The sequence below is a fragment of the Tympanuchus pallidicinctus genome, unplaced genomic scaffold (assembly GCF_026119805.1).
Source record: "Tympanuchus pallidicinctus isolate F22 unplaced genomic scaffold, pur_lepc_1.0 scaffold7, whole genome shotgun sequence".
Lineage (NCBI taxonomy): Eukaryota > Metazoa > Chordata > Aves > Galliformes > Phasianidae > Tympanuchus > Tympanuchus pallidicinctus.
In genome coordinates this window covers 5,567,906-5,585,957 of record NW_026294791.1, presented here as the reverse complement: position 1 = coordinate 5,585,957, position 18,052 = coordinate 5,567,906, and the positions used below count along the sequence as shown (strand labels likewise).

At 39.1% G+C, this 18,052-nt stretch overlaps 1 protein-coding gene across 6 annotated transcripts in view; it reads left to right on the top strand.

The window, feature by feature from the left end:
• ZFYVE9 (zinc finger FYVE-type containing 9) overlaps positions 1-18,052 on the top strand; it is a 55,487-nt gene that overhangs the window by 26,615 nt on the left and 10,820 nt on the right. For 5 of the 6 annotated variants that reach the window (XM_052665724.1, XM_052665720.1, XM_052665723.1 and 2 more), the window contains 7 exons: positions 3,013-3,112; positions 5,840-6,016; positions 6,270-6,439; positions 7,186-7,309; positions 7,740-7,847; positions 9,258-9,380; positions 10,239-10,394. In XM_052665724.1, the coding sequence (XP_052521684.1) occupies positions 3,013-3,112; positions 5,840-6,016; positions 6,270-6,439; positions 7,186-7,309; positions 7,740-7,847; positions 9,258-9,380; positions 10,239-10,394 (958 nt within the window). The remainder of the gene's footprint in view (positions 1-3,012; positions 3,113-5,839; positions 6,017-6,269; positions 6,440-7,185; positions 7,310-7,739; positions 7,848-9,257; positions 9,381-10,238; positions 10,395-18,052) is intronic. The other variant, XM_052665725.1, reaches the window with a different exon arrangement.

Below are 18,052 nucleotides of genomic sequence, written 5' to 3'. Positions count from 1 at the left end.
TAAAAAGAAGCATTTCAATTGGCAAAAAATTAGAGTAAAAGTAATACTGGTTTATTTAGGATTCTATTCTACTGTTCTTGAGGTTGGTCAGAAGACTCCAGAATGCTATGGGCACTATCTTTAGCTGCTAGAAGAGTGCAGGGAGGCAGAACAATTTGAACAATGAACTTCAAAGATGGCAAATGTACCTAGAAAGCTCAAACCCTTAAATCACTTGTTTCTGGAAGCAACCTATCAGAAAGCAGGCTTACTTCTCCATGGTACACTACGTATGTGTACCATTTCGCTATTCAGAAACCAAAAGGCATAGCACTCACTTTCTTCACTGCATCACCACGTAAGTAGATTTTAAACCAATCTGGTTTTAGGACCTGCTAAGAAGTTGTTGCCAGGATGCTTCTGACTGCTGCACAGACATTAGTTACGCACTTGTTAAGGACTTCCAGTCGTTTACTTCTGCCATCCTGTTTCAGGTTGTTTGCAGTGCAAGTCCTGAGGGGGAGCTGGTAACCACAGGGCATCAGTAGGCATCATCAGAGGTGCACGCCTATGTTTTGTGCACCTTGCAGTTAGTATCAAAGGGCTCATTCGTGTTCTTGTGGCAGTTAGGGAGCATCGTCAGTTAAAGGAATTGCATAGCTTTCATGTGCTAACTTACACTGTCAGTTATTTAGGTCCCATTTTTGAGTTGATATGATTACAGTTTTTATTTACACCAAATATTTTCTACTTTTTTTGTTTGCTTGTTTTTTAAGTAAGTTTATTGCTGGTATTTAATGACTTCTCTGTAATGATGAAGCCCTGAATTGCACAAATGAGAAAGCAGAAATTGAGAATAACCTTATGTGAAATGGGCAGAACATAAATAGTTTAAGGCAAAAATATGTGGTGTCCTTTTTTTTTTTTCTTTTTTTCCTTTAAACAACTTAAGAAGTGCAACAAACCTTGAAAAGAACAACCAGCCTTGCTTTGAGTGATACATAAGAAATACATGAAATAAAGGGTTCCTCTGCTCTGTAGACAAAATTGTTTCTCAGTTATGAAAAATACATGTATTGGTATTTAATATTCTCAGAGTGTTCTTAGAATAATCCTCAGAAGAGCTTGTTTCTAGAAGCTTGTGATAGCTAATATTGCTGGGCCAAATTTGCACATGTGCAGTCAAAAAACGCTGCAGATAATTCTGTGAAGCTTCTCTTTATGCCTTTTTACATTTTTTTTTCTCTGAAGAAAACACTCATTTATAAATGCTTCACATTGCTGTAAGTCAAATACTACTTAGCACTTAATGCAGATTGCTTCACAACATTCAAGTTCTGTAATGTTTTTGGGAGGAGAGAGACCAAAGGCTTTGAAAGGCAAGCTCTAATGAATCTAGCTGGAGTGGCTTGAGACATGCTCAGCTGTCTGCTCTGCCTTCTGCTTAGGACAGCCAGCCCAATGCAAGCCATGTTGACAGTGTGCCTGTGGTGTGGGAAACTGCTGCATCATGGTAATGCCTGCACTGCTTCTATGAAATGCTTAAATCTCCACTAAAGAGTTGGGGAGATAACATCTTCGTATTTGACAGTTTCTTGCTTCTAAGGGACTGGTCATGGGAATAAAGATTTTTGCTTTAGCACAACCAAGGAAAAAGACAAAATGTGGTAGAGGTGAATGTGTTCATTTGATTTGGAAATGAAAGTGGCATTTAAAAATAGTTGAGTGGCACCTGGGAAGTCTGCCTCTGTTTTTAATTTCAGGATAATAAGTGCAAGATTAACGGAAGGTACCAGTCCCAGGGGAATGATAAGAAATAAAGTGCTTAGAGTCAATTTTGAGTTAAAATTAAGAGCCTGAAGGATGTAGGTGAACAACCTCATAAATTTTGCCTTACATATTTATGTATTTTCCATTGTCAGATGAAACAATCATCCATGATAGGAAAAACATAAAATTTGTATCTCATCTTTTTGCTGACAGTCAAAACTGCATTTTCAACTTTGTTAAAGGTTTTTTAAGGGTGTTTAAGGATGATGATTTTTACAGCAAAGGGAAAAAGGTTTTAAGAGTACTTTTTTTTTTTTTTTTTTTAAATCATATGTGGAAAGGTGGCATTTTATTCCTGCATGAAAATGCTTGTATAGGCACGTTTCCATTTTGTTTCCAAAATGGATTTGGTTGTTTGGAGGAAGCCTGAACACTGTTTCCTGCCCAGAACTTGGGAACTGTTAGGTACAGCTCAGGTGAGATGTGCTGGTAACGAACTGCAGTTCTGCAGACAGTTGTGCCTCCAGGCATTTTGCACTGGGTCCCTTTTAGCAGCCAGTGTGTGTAAAATGCAGTTTGATTTCTCTGAAGTGTTGTGATGGTGTAGTGTCTGCAATTAAGTAAATATGAGCTTTTTCTTCTTTTTTTTTTTTTGTCCTTAATAAATGAAACAATGTTTTCCTGCAGTATCACTGTCATTCAGATTTTTTAAATTTATTTTATCCACTGAAAGCTTAAAGCATTTTCATACATCAGTACTTGCTTGACTGAGGAATACATCTGAAGAGATTAAACAGAGGTACTAATATAGATGAACCATCCTGCTGCAAATAATAATGACTTGTTTGAATTAATCTCTGCCTCAGCAATCTCTTACGCAGAGAAGACTGATGTATTTATAAAGAGTTGATTCTAGAAAGTAATCATGCTTTAAAACTGATGTTCATTATCAAATGTTAAATCAGTGAGGGATTGTAATGTGGTAGGAATTTAATAAGCCATTGTCATCTATGCAAAACATGTTTTAAAAAATAGCACCATGAAGTATCAGTACAACATGTGCTGCAGGTACTGCTACTTCATTGGGATTGGTAGGAAGGGAGTCTTGGGCAGATAGCAGCCCCTGTGGCTTTAATGGGAAAATACTGATAATTTGCCTCCTTATTTTGCATGTCTAGAGCTTTACCAGTATTCTCTGATTATATGAATTCATTGTATGCTTTTGAACAGCACTTTTGAAAGTTTTTTCCCTTTGGATTCCAGGTTTTTTGTGCAGCATGCTGTAGCCTGAAGTGCAAGCTGCTGTACATGGATCGAAAGGAAGCCAGAGTGTGTGTAATCTGCCACTCGGTACTAATGAATGGTAAGTGGAGAGAGAATCTGAAATGCAGAACTTTGTTGGCTTTGCGCTGAGCTGCAGTGATGATTTAAAAAGAAAAAAACACACAAAAAAAACAACTGACCCACATTTATTTGTATGGGTAAGTATAGTAAGTCAAGGCTCTTGAGAAATCAGGTTGTAATCTCTGAGGAAAGTAGGAATTTCTCAACTAAACATGATTAAAAAAGGCAAAAACTAGAAAGGTTGCCACGAGTTTGAAAACTTGTTTGTGGATGCTGTACAGGATTCCACAAACAGTGATTTAGGAGTCTGGGGGATCGATGTCAGCTGTTCCTCTAAGTCTTGCCTTCCAGGCCCTTGAGCATCTTTGTAGCCCTCCTTTGGGTGCTCTCACATAGCTTTATGTCCTGATATGGTGGTGTCCAAACCTGCACACAGTGCTGGAGGTGAGGCTGCGCGGTGCAGATCAGAGCAGGACAATCCCTTCCCTCGCCCAGCTGGCACTGCTGGTCCTGCTCACCCCAGGGTACGCTTGGTCCTTTTGGCTGCCAGGGCACGTTGCTTTCTCATGTCCAAGTTGCTGTTGACTGTCTGTATGCTTTCTTTTTCCATGTAAGCACTAGAAAAAGATCTATGCTCAACCAATATGGCCTTCTGCCTGCTCGCTTGACTTACACTGGAATCATCTGCTCCTGTGCTCTTAAGAGAGGACTCTTAAAAAGTGAGCAGCATTGATGCATGCCCAGTTTCTTCAAAAGCAGATTCCTAGGGAACCTTACTAACTTGCAGGCCAGATATTTAAAGTGATAGGAAATGCAGGCAGTACTATCAAGAAGTTAAGAGCAAGCCCCAGCAAAGACAATTTTACATTTTGAAATGGAGAAAATAGCACATTTCAAAGAGAACAAGAACAAGTACATAACACCTGGCATAAGACAGCCAGCTTCTTTTAGTGGTGAGTAGGATTTGTTTTCAGCTGGGGGAAGGAAGGAGTATGAAAATATTTCAGTTGAAACCAGAAGTGTTCTTGTAAAAAGGCATAATAAAATTGATCATATTATAATGATTTCCTTTTAAAAGCCTTTCTGTCCTGTTGCCAGGATGGAAACACATTAATGGCAGCAAAGAATGACACTGCTTGGTTTATTTTAGGGAGAGAGAGCTACTTAGGTGTGCTGCCTGAGTTACTTCTGTGTTGCTGTCCCTGCTGCAGTGCTTTGTGGTGATGCTTTTGGTTACTGATTATTTTCCCCATTGTATGATTGTGTCTGATTTCTCCAGATTTCTTGCAGTTTGTTTTCCAGTAAGGGTTTCTTTTTTTTTTTTCCTCTCAGTGCAGCAGATTAAGCATCTTTGCACAGTTTTGGATTTGGCAATAGGAATTGTATTTTAAAAGTCATAAATTCATTTGGTTGCTCAGTACCTGCTTTATATTTTAGTAAGATGTTGAGGGAGGATTGTGGGGTTTTTTCTGTCACTTTCTTATGGGCAGACTACATACTTCAGAAGCTTCCAATGCCACAGTTGCTGTATTTTTCAGTTGGTAGATATGCAGCGTTGGCACTTTGGTAGATCAAGAGAAGGCTTTAAAAATGCTCTTTCACTCTGTTATGAATTTTCTAATTATGAGATCTTGGAGAAGTAACTTTTTGGTGCATTTTTAACATGTCTTTCAGGACACTTGTTAAATGCATACAGAATTGCTGTTAAAAATAATTAAACTTTCATCACAAATGTCAGTACTGTTTCCATTGATAATATTTCAATCTACTGATCTTGCAGATTGATGGGAAGAAGTAGAAGGGTTTGTGTTCTGTGGTGGTTTTTTTTTCTTTTCTCTTTTCAGTCTTGTTACCTTCACATTGGCTTTATGACAACTTATAGCCAAAGGAACCCAAAGATGCATGTGATTTGTTCAGACTTATAAGCTGCTCTGAGAATTCAGGTAGTGTGATATTTATGCCTGGCTGGAGAGTTGCATTTATTTGTAACTAACGTGGACAGGCTATAAACACACAGTTGAATTTTCTGGTAACTTGCATAGCTACAAGTCTTCCTTACAGATGAAGTAGTTGTTGTTGTAATTTGGAGGTATAATCTACTCTGTCTGCTTCTCTGGACAGAGGAGAGATTTCCCTGTGATGGATGTTTTCAACAGGATTTTGGTGCATTATAGTTTGGGTAGTTAAACTAAGGTTCAGGTAATTCCTTCAAAATTGATAGCATATGGGTTTTTTGGTATTTTTATAGTGAAGAATATAAGTTGATCTGTAAATAATTGACTTTGAATATAAAGAAATGTAAGGTGACTTTTTGTCATGTACAGAAAATAACCTACAGGACATCTCAGTAGATTTATTAAACACTTGTAGTAGGAATGAGGAATGTCCACTGAAGTCTAATGAAATACTGTGTGACGAAGATATATATGTGATATATAAATATATATTCAGAAATGCTTAGTTCTTCACGCCTCGTTCTGCATCAGTCAGTTTAATTGTACTGTTAAAGTTTTCAGAAGATATTTCTGTACAAACTGATATTGTCATTGCATAGGATCAGTGACCTTTCTCCTAATGCTGTGTGTTTCACTGTTAAATTACAGTCTCTTCAGCTTTTAAATGAACAGAGATTGTCTTTCTAAGGTGTCAAGAGTCCAGAGCTACAGCAGCTGAGAACTTAACACAGCGTTTTTGGAGTCTTAGGTACTTTTCTCTGCTCATGTTTCTTGTTCTTTGTTTGCTTTAGCTCAAGCCTGGGAGAACATGATGAGTGCCCCGAGCCAGAGTCCTAACCCTAACAATCCTGCTGAATACTGTTCTACTATCCCTCCTTTGCAGCAGGCTCAGGCATCGGGCGCCCTGAGCTCTCCACCTCCCACTGTCATGGTACCTGTGGGAGTTCTAAAGCATCCTGGAGCAGAAGGTAAGAGATAGTTCTGTTCTTTTTCCCTTTCAGGTTTAGCAGTACTAAGAAGTTGTTGAGAATATCTGTGCTTCATCTGCTGTGAGTTTTCTAGCTAATGCCAACGTGGCATTCCTGCCCTCTCTAGAGACATAAGTTTTTTAAGGACATGTAAACTACTCTCAGCAGATGAGTGTTCAGTTTATGTGTGATGCTGCCATAGAGAGTCAGAGTTGCTGTGAGATGTTAAATACCTTTTTTTTCCTCTCTCCAGTGGCTCAACCTAGAGAACAAAGACGCGTTTGGTTTGCTGATGGGATATTACCCAATGGAGAAGTTGCTGATGCAGCAAAGCTGACAGTAGCTGGAACAACTTCTACAGGAACCTTAGCAGTATCGCACGATCCAACAAAGCCCGTAACCAACAATGCTTTATCAGCAGAAGTAAGGAAACATTAGTAACCATTCAAAACACCAGGCTTACTTTGGTCATATGAGTTTGTGATTTTAGGAAGGCTAATGTGGAAAATCTGTTGAGGCTTCTCTTAGCATGTTATTAGCAAGTGTCCTCACTTATTTCCATGTTTGCAGAGTGCTGAAGCAAATGTGTATTTTGGCCTAAAATTGAACGCTTATAAGATAGAGCATTTAAAGCATTGTTTAAAGCTTATGTGCTAGGTGGCTTCCAAGGCTTGAGCTGTGCAGGCTGTGTGTGGAGCACATTTATGTAATGCATGTTTGAAAAAAGCTGAGTCACTGCCAGTAAGGGTTTGTATTAGATTGTCATAGCACAAAACAGAAAAATGTTTTGCATGAAACTTCTCATGAAGTGATTTATGCATGAAAATGCAGATGGGATCTAACAGTGTTAAATGCACCATGCTCCACGTGAACAGCATTGTGACTTTTCAGCAAGTGCAAATGGCCATGGGTACATTAGCATGTACTTTTACAAAGGAAATTGGTATGTGTGGTGCTGGAGGAGGGAGATGCAGTCTCTGAGCAGGCTCTTTAATAAAAGTTCACACACAAGAGTTGTCATCGTAATCTATTTTTAAAGAGACAGATTACTTGATGCTTCTGTTCCTGCTGTAGACGTAAAGTCCTTCACCTAGATATAGGTAATCTAATTAGGTAGCTCTTAATTCTCTTCTGTAATATTGTCTTTTCTTATTGTTTGCTTATTATAGACTGATAATGCTTCTGTATTCTCGGGAAGTATAACTCAGGTTGGCAGTCCTGTTGGCAGTGCAATGAATCTAATTCCTGAAGATGGGCTTCCTCCGATTCTTATCTCCACTGGAGTAAAAGGAGGTGAGGGGATAAGCTGGCAGTTAGCTTTTATGTTTAACTGTTGCAGTTAACTCAGTTGTTACTATATTTATTTAAAAAATAAGATGCTATCAATATGGTGAGCATTTGAAGAAATACACAGCAAGTACTTCTGTCTAAATGTCATGACGCTCTATATAATCAGTGAATGTACAGATGTTATAGTTATGAGATATACCAGAGAGCTTGGCTATGCAGTTACTATATCAAAACAGAATAGATAAGATGCTTACCCACATCCTGGGCTCACTATGAAACTCCAGAGGAGGGGATCTCTAGAAGAGACCCTTTCCTACTGGCAGTCAGCCCTTAAATGGGTCTAGGAGAGGTGCAGCCAGGCTCCCCCCTTCCAGCAGCACAGCTGAACTGCCTGCACCTGTGCTCCCATGGCTGACTCAGTGCTCAACCTCAGGTGATCAATCAGAGGTTCAGGCTGTGACTCAGCAGTTCCCACACACGCTCTTTGTACTATTGATCCCTACAAGCAACCAGAAGAACCCCATCTTGCAATCAAATTATGGTAAGAAGTAAAACACAAAGCAAAAAGAAAATTAGCCCATATTTCTGGTCTCGAGTTCATTTCTTCACTAATCGGGCTGTTGGGAATATTTTGCAGAGATGCATTTTAATTAGCCTTCTGAATATTCATGCTTCCCTTCTCTGTAATTCTCTTGTGACATCTGCTTGTCTGAGGCATCACAGAGTGCTGAATACAATGTCACCATTGCCCATCTTGGCCTGCAGTGACAGTTGTAGTAATTGTGGTATCCCATTCTGAAGCATCCAAATGCAGGAGGATTCAGAAAAATCCATTTTCTAAAAGTTTTAAAAAAAATGTATGTTTGTTTATCTGATGTTGCTTTCTGCTAATTCATGATATCCATTACAATGTGTTTCTGAGATTAATTTATTTTTTCATCTTTGATTTCCTTTTTTTTTTTTTTTTTTTTACATTCCTGTTAGATATTTTGCTGCTATAGTCATTTCTAATATTAAGCCAGAAGTGACCATGACTGTAGGACATTGTCAAAACCAGAATGTGAGCGTTTCATTTCAAAACAAATCTGTCCCATCCTGTGTTGGCTGTTCAAGTGGGTACTTATTATTCAGTTGCTTCCACAAAGAGGAGTGAAACGACAGTATGGTTTTCAATTTCTGTAAGGATAACCTCATGTAAATGGTGTTTTGTATGCTAAGTTGATTTTGTTTCAGATGCTGTTGTGTACAGGATTTATTTTTTTTTGCAGTATTTTAGAATTATCTAGAAAAAAAGGTAATACAATTCTTTGCAACTGCTTTTTGTTGGCTTAAATACAGAGAAGATTATAATCACATGGATAGGAGATTTTAATTTACTAGTCTTAGTGGTCTAATCAGAGAGAGAAACTACAGGCATCTTTGAAACATCATGTTGGAATGCATTTTACAGTGAAGTTAGACCATCTACGGTCTGTGAAGAACATTGTTTTATATGGTTATATATTGTTGTCTTCCCATTAGGTAATGCTCTGAAAATATAAGTTCTGTGACATAGGGATAGACTGTGTGTTGTCCAGGACTGATGCTCCTGTGCTTTGCTGTGATGTAAATAACAATTGCTATCTTCTTTGGGGTATCAGTTGGCACCATGACACATTTGTGTGTTTGATTCCCCTTTTCTCCTCCAGTTGACACAAAAAGAAAACAACCCACCAAACCTGATTTAGAAAACAAACTGTACTTTTCTTAAGGGTGTATGGGGGTGATGCATGTAAATGTTACTGAATTTGAAAATAGCAGCCTTGAAGACAATAAATCAGATCAGAATATGTAACAATATGTGATTCTTTAAGTGTCAAAAAAAAAAGCATCAGGATCAGATTGAAGTGATCATAACATACTTTATGAGTAAGTGAAGGATTTCACTGTGTGTTCACTTGTTCTTTTATAGATTATGCTGTAGAAGAGAGACCTTCTCAGATCTCTGTCATGCAGCAGCTGGAGGATGGTGGCCCTGACCCTCTTGTGTTTGTTTTAAATGCTAATTTGTTGTCCATGGTAAAAATTGTAAATTGTAAGTCTATTTTGTGGTTATTTTTTTTTAATTGCTATTAAATAAGGCTTGGTATATGGGAGGATATTTTATATATATTATTGTAGCAGCAGCAGCTTTTTAATTTGGTGAGATAGTCTCAGTGTGCACAGAAAACTTTTTACTTAATCACATCAATTAAAATTATATAAGGATTCTGTCTGGTGCTTTAAACATTGATGAAGATTTCTTTTTTCCCCCTGAAAATATGAATTAAATTGATAGAACCATCTCTCTCTGTTCTGTGGTGTCTCCTTTCTGACTTGATAGACAAAATATGATATTACTCAGTCTTCTTAAGTTGTCTATAAATCTTTTAGCATGATGTTAGCAAATGTTTAGTTAACATTACATTTATGTGCTTACATTCAGATGGCAAAATGTTATTCTAGTAACTAATTTTTGATACTTGTGTCATGTTCATATGAAGCAGAACACAGTGATTCAGTGATCCATCTCAAGAGAGATCACTCTCCGAAACTTGTTTAGCTGTCAGGATCACAATATGCACAGCAAACAGCCTGGCCTTTTCTCAGCTTCCTTTATTGCCATTTGTATCCTGTCCTTGAATTTGGACACAGAAGCTGCTAGAAGTCTGCTCTGGGATGCTAATCCCAAAAGTCTGGCTGGTTCCTTAGTACTCCGGCTGTTCCTTAGTTTCAAACTGCATGTTATTGAGCTGGTTTTGGTATGGATGTGTTTGCTAATTTGTTCCTGTGACAGACATCACAACCAAGTATGCTGTAAAACTGATGATCAAACGGTCGTTCTGTAGTGAAATTTAGACACATTTTGTGAAATTTTGATTTTCTTTTCTGATATATTTTTTCCTTTCTGCAGATGTGAACAGGAAGTGCTGGTGTTTCACCACAAAAGGAATGCATGCAGTGGGACAGTCTGAGATAGTCATTCTCTTGCAGTGTTTGCCTGATGAGAAGTGTTTGCCCAAGGATATCTTTAACCATTTTGTGCAACTTTATCGGGATGCCTTAGCAGGTAGGAATTCCATCTATCTCTTAAAATTGACTTTAATAGACCGGAAACACACATTCTGTCACTCAGAAAAATGTCTTTTTTTTTTTTTTTTTTTTTTAAATCTCATTTTTGTATGAGATAATATGAAAAACAAATAAGGATCAAAGCTGATAGGGTGCTGGTTTATGACTGGTTAGTAGCATCCACTGTAATGTTCATCTTATCAAACAGAAGTGTGAGTGGGGCGCTGGTGACATGGGAACTGCACTGAAGATCATCCAGCTGTCCTGTGGGAGTCAGCATGTGGGAAGTTTGGCCTATGAAGGCTTTACGTAGGGTATTACAGGAATGGAGCAGGAAGACTCTCCCTGTCTCAGTGTTGTTTTTAGCAGCCATTACTTATTGTCTGCTCTGGCATTTCTGCAAGATCTTGGGTTAAGAACGTGAATAAAGCTAAAACATTCCTTAAATGATTGCTCAGCTTTGTTTAGTGGGAGGTGTAGTAGGATACTCAGTAGGGCTCCTGGGTACACTGATAACATAGCTTCTAAAAATTTTCATTTCAGCTTAAAGTCAGAAAGGAAATTTTGAGAACTGTTGTAGGTAGAGTATTAAATATCTTAAACCAAATTAAAAGTTTGGTTCCTCTATTTTTATATATACGTTTGTACCTTGCAGAAATTTCCCCTGAATTTTGCATTTTTGTATCTCAGTCACAAGGTTGTATGATGTAAACCCTTACACATTTTATATTTGCTGAGTAAATAGGCTTATGCTCTTGACTGTTGATTGAACATTATAATTCAAAAACTCTTGCATGGTGAGGAAAAGCTCTTATTTGGTTTCTCTGATGAGAAAATACAGCTAGTTTTCCAGAGGTGAAATTGCATCATATTTAGGTCATACGCTGACAGAACATTTATGAAGGATTCTGTGTGTTAACTGAAATGCCTGTGCAGTGACAGAATCCAGTGCTTTAACAGAGTAATGAAAAAGGTCTTTGTCTCCTGAAATGTCTTTACTCAACGTAGGTCATCTTGTCCAGAGAGGTTACCAGGTTCAGCATGTGCTGTTATTGCATGGCATAATGGATTTAACATACACTGGAAACAAATAACTTTCCAAACCTCACTTCAGTGACAGTGCTTTATCCTCTAATGATGATGTTACTCAGAGGGAGATGGTTAGAAAATGCTGTGTGTGTGTGTGTGTGTGTGTGTGTGTGTGTGTGTGCGTGCAAACACACTGGTACGTACATGTGCTACCAGATGTGTATGTTGCAGTGATGTTTGTGCAGTTACATTACTGAAATAGATAATTCATAACTCCTACATAACATATTTGAAATTCTTTCTAGTGCTCATGGCAATAATTTAATATCCTACAACTGTGGTTGTGTAAAGAGCTGCTTACTATTGTACAATTTTTTCATTAGAAGCCAAACTTCACTGGTTAAGAATTCTACTCTGTGATGTTCTTTGGATAGTGTTTCCTCTGTGTTGTATTTCAGACATGTAGTGGAAATAGGTACACTGAAACTTTCATAGATCATAGCATCTCAATAAATTCCTGCAGCTCTTTGTAATGCACACTCTCAATCTGCATCCTTTTTTCTTTTCAAGTTGTGTGCAGGAGAGGGAGAAGTATATATTTGCAGCTCTGGTCATTTTCCACATTAATCCCTTCAGCCTCTTTGATTTCACTTGGGTGGTTGCAATCCCCTGGAAGCAGTAGCAGTTTGTGTTATACATGCGTCCATTCTTCCAGCTTTGTTCATTTCAGAGGTATTGGGCCTCTCCTAGAGTTTAAATGACAGATGTTCAGAGCAAATGAGAATCTCCAGTGGAAATCAGGAGCTGTTTGAAACCCCACCTCACAGTTTCATTTTTCGTGATATTAAAAGTTTGTTTAAATGTATTTTGCTGTGAGGAAACTGAAATAAACTCTGCTGTTTTTTATTCCTCTTCTCTAGTAAATGTTTTAAAACGGTCATAAAGTAAAAAGGCACAGTGAGTAATTTTTAATGGAACAGAAACAAGAATTGCATACAGTGATAATGATTTTGTTTTGGAAATGGTTGAGTTTTGCTGCTGGTTTTGTTTTGAACCAAATCATACAGCATTTCTCACCTTGATTATTTAATTAAAGCATATCTCTGTAGTGGTTTGTTTTTTTTTCCAGGAGTTGCATTTATTTACTAGCTCAGTTTTTTTTTTCCTCAACTCCTCAATTTTGAGTTCTGCATTCAAACACAGAAGCTCGAACTTGTCTCAAATCCCCTCTGAGATGTTTTTGCTGTCCTCAGAGGTTAGTTGGTTTCTTCAGGCCAAGTTCTGTGCTCTGCATGCTCAGCCAAATGCAGAGCATGGATTTAGCAATAGCTGCAACAGAGCCCAGCCTTTCCACCTACTGGCAGGAGCATTTGGTGCGTGTGCTTAATGCTTCATGGTTTGTCCTTCTGCTTCAACTCTATTTTCAGTGTGGAGAAGATGTCAGTCTGGTGCTCTGAACCTTAACTAGGGGAAGTGCTCAACCACCAACTTTAGTGTCAGGACTTCATAATTGTAAAGCAATTGAGGTACTTTGAAGTTAAGATGGTATTTTTCCCTTTGGGTTGTATGTATGTGAGGTATAAATTCTAAATTTGTTAATTAAGACAAGTATTAATTGCTGTTGTTTCCCTTGTTTTACTTTCCCTTTAGCCCTTCAGAATCTTCCTGCTCCCGGTCAAGCTCCCTGCTGTGTTGCCTTTCTTGTTTTGAAATTGAAAGCTAATGATTTCTGTTGTAGTTGGAGAATTACTATTGCAGTAGAAATGCCTTGATTATCTTTGTTGGCTATTAGCCTGCGAGGAGGTCTGGTGAATGGAAAAATGAGAACTTCTGTTCCTCTGAAAGGGTACTTTGAAGCTGTTAATGCAGAGCTGCCAGATCTACCCTTAGCGTGTGAACTCTTTGGTGGGAAACGATGAATGCTACTGTTACTTTTGTAATGAGAGGGCAAATATGGTAACTGCTTGAAAGGACTTCTGGATGTTCTATCCCAAGCACGGTTTTATGTATTCTTTTACTTTGCCTGGTTTTATTTAAGTAAGCTGGTAGCTCAAACATAAGATCCGCAGAGAAGTCCATGGGTACTCTGAGCAGAGAGCAGCTTAACTGTTGTGCTCTGCAAGTGTAGCATGAAAACTGGATACAAAATTGAGCATGGGGAGAGAGTGATTGGAAGACTGCTGCATCTTGATCTGAGGAAGGTTTGAATGCTGATAACCACTGCTCACAATGATAGTAAGTGAGACTTTACACCTGTTGCCAATATGAATAAGTTCTTTCGAAATTACATGCTGATATTTTTCAATGCAAAGATGCTCAGTATGATCAGAACTCTGATTTTTCTTTTCAATAATGGCATCTGTTGCAGTTGTGTTGTGTGATTGAGTTAAATCCACAATCCTGTCTCTTTGTGGACCTTTTTGTTAACACTGACTGGGTTTGTGTTGGTTTATGTGCTCATTTGCTCTTGAAAATCTGTCTGCCAAAATTGATCCCAAGTGAGTCTTGCTTTGCATTTCTTGCTGCTGGAATTGGATGTTTGAATTTTCAGGATGTTGGCATGGTGTTAGACACTTGGCAGATCTTGGCTGTTACTGGTGATGGTGGAATGAGGTCACATGGGTGCAGCCTTCTCTCTTCCGAACGTGCTTTCCCTGAGATTAGATGTTAGTACTGAACAACATGGAGTATGTGTCAGGAATTTAACATCAACCGTTTTTGGTAAAAGTACTGAGGTGACTCCATCATACACTGAGTGCAATAAAGGAATACAGGAATACTTTCTGGTATAAACCATTTTATTTGAACCCAGAAGGGATTGTCAAGCTGATACGCAGAGTTCATCAGAGGAAGGTGCTTAAGCAAAGAATTCAGGACACAGTGTGAATTGTTACTGAAGGTAAAGCCACATCAAACAAGCTTGTTTGTTTTAAAGGAATTTGTAGAGCTGCTTAGGATTAAGGATATATAAAGAGTAACCCAGTATAGCTGGGAAAAGAATAAATACCTCCTGCAGAGCTGCTTTAGGTGCATTGTGCAGATTTATGGCACTTCCTAAATAATATTAATTGTCTGATGTAATGTCCTGGAATTTAATATAAGAAAAGGCACCTTTCTCTTCACTTTCTGTTCACAGTTACTTCTTTAGAAAGGAAGTTGTGATATTTTGTAAATTAAATGTGTTTTTGATTAAGGTAGCTTTTTCTGAGGATTCTTCTGACAGCTACACTTTCTGTACAAGCTTCTGAAATACAGTTCTGTGCTCCTAATGTGCAACGGTGCAGTGGGCTGGTTTGACCTTGTCACACTGGTAATAGCTCCCCTTTATTTAAGGTAGCAGTGTGACAGGTTTAAGTGCTTTGTATCCACATAAATAAAAAGTGAATGGGAATTTACTGAGAAATGTAAGTATATATTAACTTATCAGTGGGGCCTTGACTTGGAACTGCCTTCAGAGACGTGACAGGAAAGGCAGACAGCCCCCAGACAGGGTAGAAATATTTGTAGAAGCCCAGAGTGGCTTTTTCATTTGGATTTGCTGGGTGAAAAGGGCACTTCCTTGATTCTTCCCTCAAAGCAAGCTCTTGCATGTTCTCATAAATGATGAGTTGCAGCACAACTGCCTAATCACAGTTTGTCCTCTTAGTTGTAACATCCTGAAGCTTACGCTGTGAGACACTTGTATCAGTAGGAATAACTGGTGGTGCTGTGTTTGTGGTAGCAAAGTGCTGAACGGCAGAGAGTCAGATTTCATCCTGAGGGCTTTTTCATATTGCTGTTAGCTGAAAAACTTGTTGTTAAGGATGTATTGAAACGCCGTCTCCTGAAACAGGAAAAAAAGTAGTCATGTTCTGCTGCAGCACTTGGCATCAGTCACAACTACAAGTGTCTGATTGCTTTGTCATCCCTGTGGGCAGTGTCTCACATCATGAAATCTGTGGTATTCTCATGGAACCACAGAATGGTTTGGGTGGGACCCTAAAGCCCAGCCAGTTCCAACCTCCTGCCACGAGCAGGACTGCACCACAGCAGAGCAGGCTGCCCACAGCCCCATCCAACCTGCCCTTGTACACCTCCACGGATGATGGGGCACCCACAGTTTCTCTGGGCAGTCCATGCCAGTGCCTTCCTGCACTGTGAATAAAGAATTCCCTGCTAGCATCTAACCTGAATCTTCCCTTTTTTGGTTTAAACCCATTCCCTCTTGTTCTGTTGCTGTCATTTTGAAGGGCTGTCTCTGTCCTATTCGTAAGTTCCTTTTATGTACTGATTATTCTGGTCATGTTGTCTGGAACCAAGAACCTCATCAACTAATTTTACTATGAGGTCTATAGCTTCTGTTTTGATAAGAACATATGGGAAGGGAAAAAAGGAAATATAAATGAAGAGGAAATTACTGAAGGTAGGTGGGAACTGCAAAAGCAAATGAATTGAGATAGAAAGGTTCTGAAATAGCTTCTGGCACAAAGAAAATCTTTTCGTGAACATGAGCTGATACATTAGGTTGCACTTGTACCAACTGCAGCATCTTTCTAGTATTAGTAGTCACTGTGCAGGCTGCAGTGTCACAGCACAAGCTGACAGAAATGCATTTGCAGATGGGCAGGGGCAGTGCTTCTCAGAAGCTGGCAACATTTGATGTAGCTTTATTAATCATGTTAATTTTTCAGATTAGTGACTGACTGCTTTACATCAACTGTGCTCAGCTGAGCGTTACGGAAGTTGTAATCACTGTCAGAGTTTTGGAATTTGGAATCCATTTGGAGGTGTCAGCTCTGGATTGCGTGAAATTAAAAATCAGCTACTCAGGATAGCAGCAAGCTGTGAATGAGCCTGACCCTGGCAAAGAGATGCCTGTGCTGCTGAAGCCTGATGGCCTTTAACAGAGAACTTGAGAGCTTAGTTTGTGCAGCACCTTATGGGCAGAGCAAAAAAAACTAGCACAAAAACCAACCAAAATACAAATCCAGTAAGGTTACCCAAGTTTGAATAGCGGGGACACCTGTGAGTGTGTTTGCTAATTGGAGGGTAGAATAAGTCGTTTGTTTAGTGATCTACCAGTAGCTGTACTTGATGCAGGAGATCCCTGCGTGAGTCACGTGAAGGAAAGAAATCCCAGTGGTGATCATGTTCTGGAGGGCTGCACTGTAGCGTGGCCCACATCTCTGGAGTGAGAGCAGGAATTAGCTGTACTATTCTCATGCCAGAGCTGTGAGTTGGGACTTTAGGGGTGGATCAGAGTAAGGGTCAGGCTTGGAAGGACTCATTGGTTAAGCTTTCCTTTGCTGGCCTAAACTGTGCCTGCTGTGTTTATTTCATTGCATTTATACATGTCAGTGTGTTATTTTTTGGCTGTTCTGAGTTACAGAATTTGAGAAGGCTTAACTTAATCGTTATTTTTGTCTTCTGAGAATGTCATAGTTGCATTTCTGTGACCTGTGTTTTTGCTCAAGATGCAGCGTTTGTGTGTCTGTCTCAGCATGTCTGAGAGGGAGAAATTGCACAGCTGATGTGCATGTTGAAGAAGCAGGACAGCACTTCTTCCTTCTCTGCCTTAAGTTCAAATAGAGATGCTTCATTATGAAGTAAGGGAGGAAGGAGCAGAACCTCCTGGCTAGCAGTCCCTCTGCCTACGGCATGGGCAGCCGAGGGTTTCAGAGGCCCACAGGTCTGCATGGCAGCTTCAGACCCACACGGTTAGGAGTAGTGTGATCAAATGATCAACCACACCACGCTCCCTCAGCTTACTTTTGTTTTTCTTTGAGAGCAAATCAGCACTATTGATGTTCACATCTTCCTATGGAGAATTACGATCAGCTCTTCTGGTTGTTTGCATGCTGTTGTTTTGGAATTACACTGTGGTTCTTTGCCATGATGTTAAACTGCATTGGATGCTATAATAACCTAATGAACTTTGAGATTAATTCAGTCATTCCAGCATAAACATTTCTGGAATTTAAGAGCATCAAAGAAGAAAAATTGGAGTGAAAATTAGTGGTTCTTCTCCCCTGTGCTTGTCTCAGTTGCATTTTACATAAAATGCACTAATTAAATAAATACTCTTATGTGCAATTCTTGAAATGACCCAGATCTTCACTATGACAGAGACAGACTCTGGTGGTTTGCCTAAATGAAAGGACAGCCCTGTGGGCATTCAGCATCTCGCTAGGTGTGCAATTCCTCTCATCTCAGCTGGCTCTGAAAATTTGGTTCAGTCATCAGCAGCTTCTGCAGTGGAAATCTCTTGAGTGCCTGGGAGGCACCTAACATAGGCTTTCACTGAGCACTTTTGTAGTGCCAGCAGATAGGTGCAGGCAGCAATACTGTCCTGAACTACCCTTCTTCTCCTCAACTGTCGTTGGGATATATCATCCCCTCTGTTGCACCTCTTTGGCTAGTTGAAACAGGCAGATGACTGAAATGGTCAAGGCAGTTCACCATTCTTTCCCCACCTTGCACTCCTTTTTTTTTTTTCTTTTTTTTTTTTTTAAAGCTGATTTTAATCCTCTGAGTCATTTTTCATGAAGATTTTGCTGAATCATACCTACCTCAGTTGGTTACAAAACAGAATGTATGCTCCTTTCTAAAATAAAATATGTGTCAGGATATTGCTGTTTTCCTTGGAAA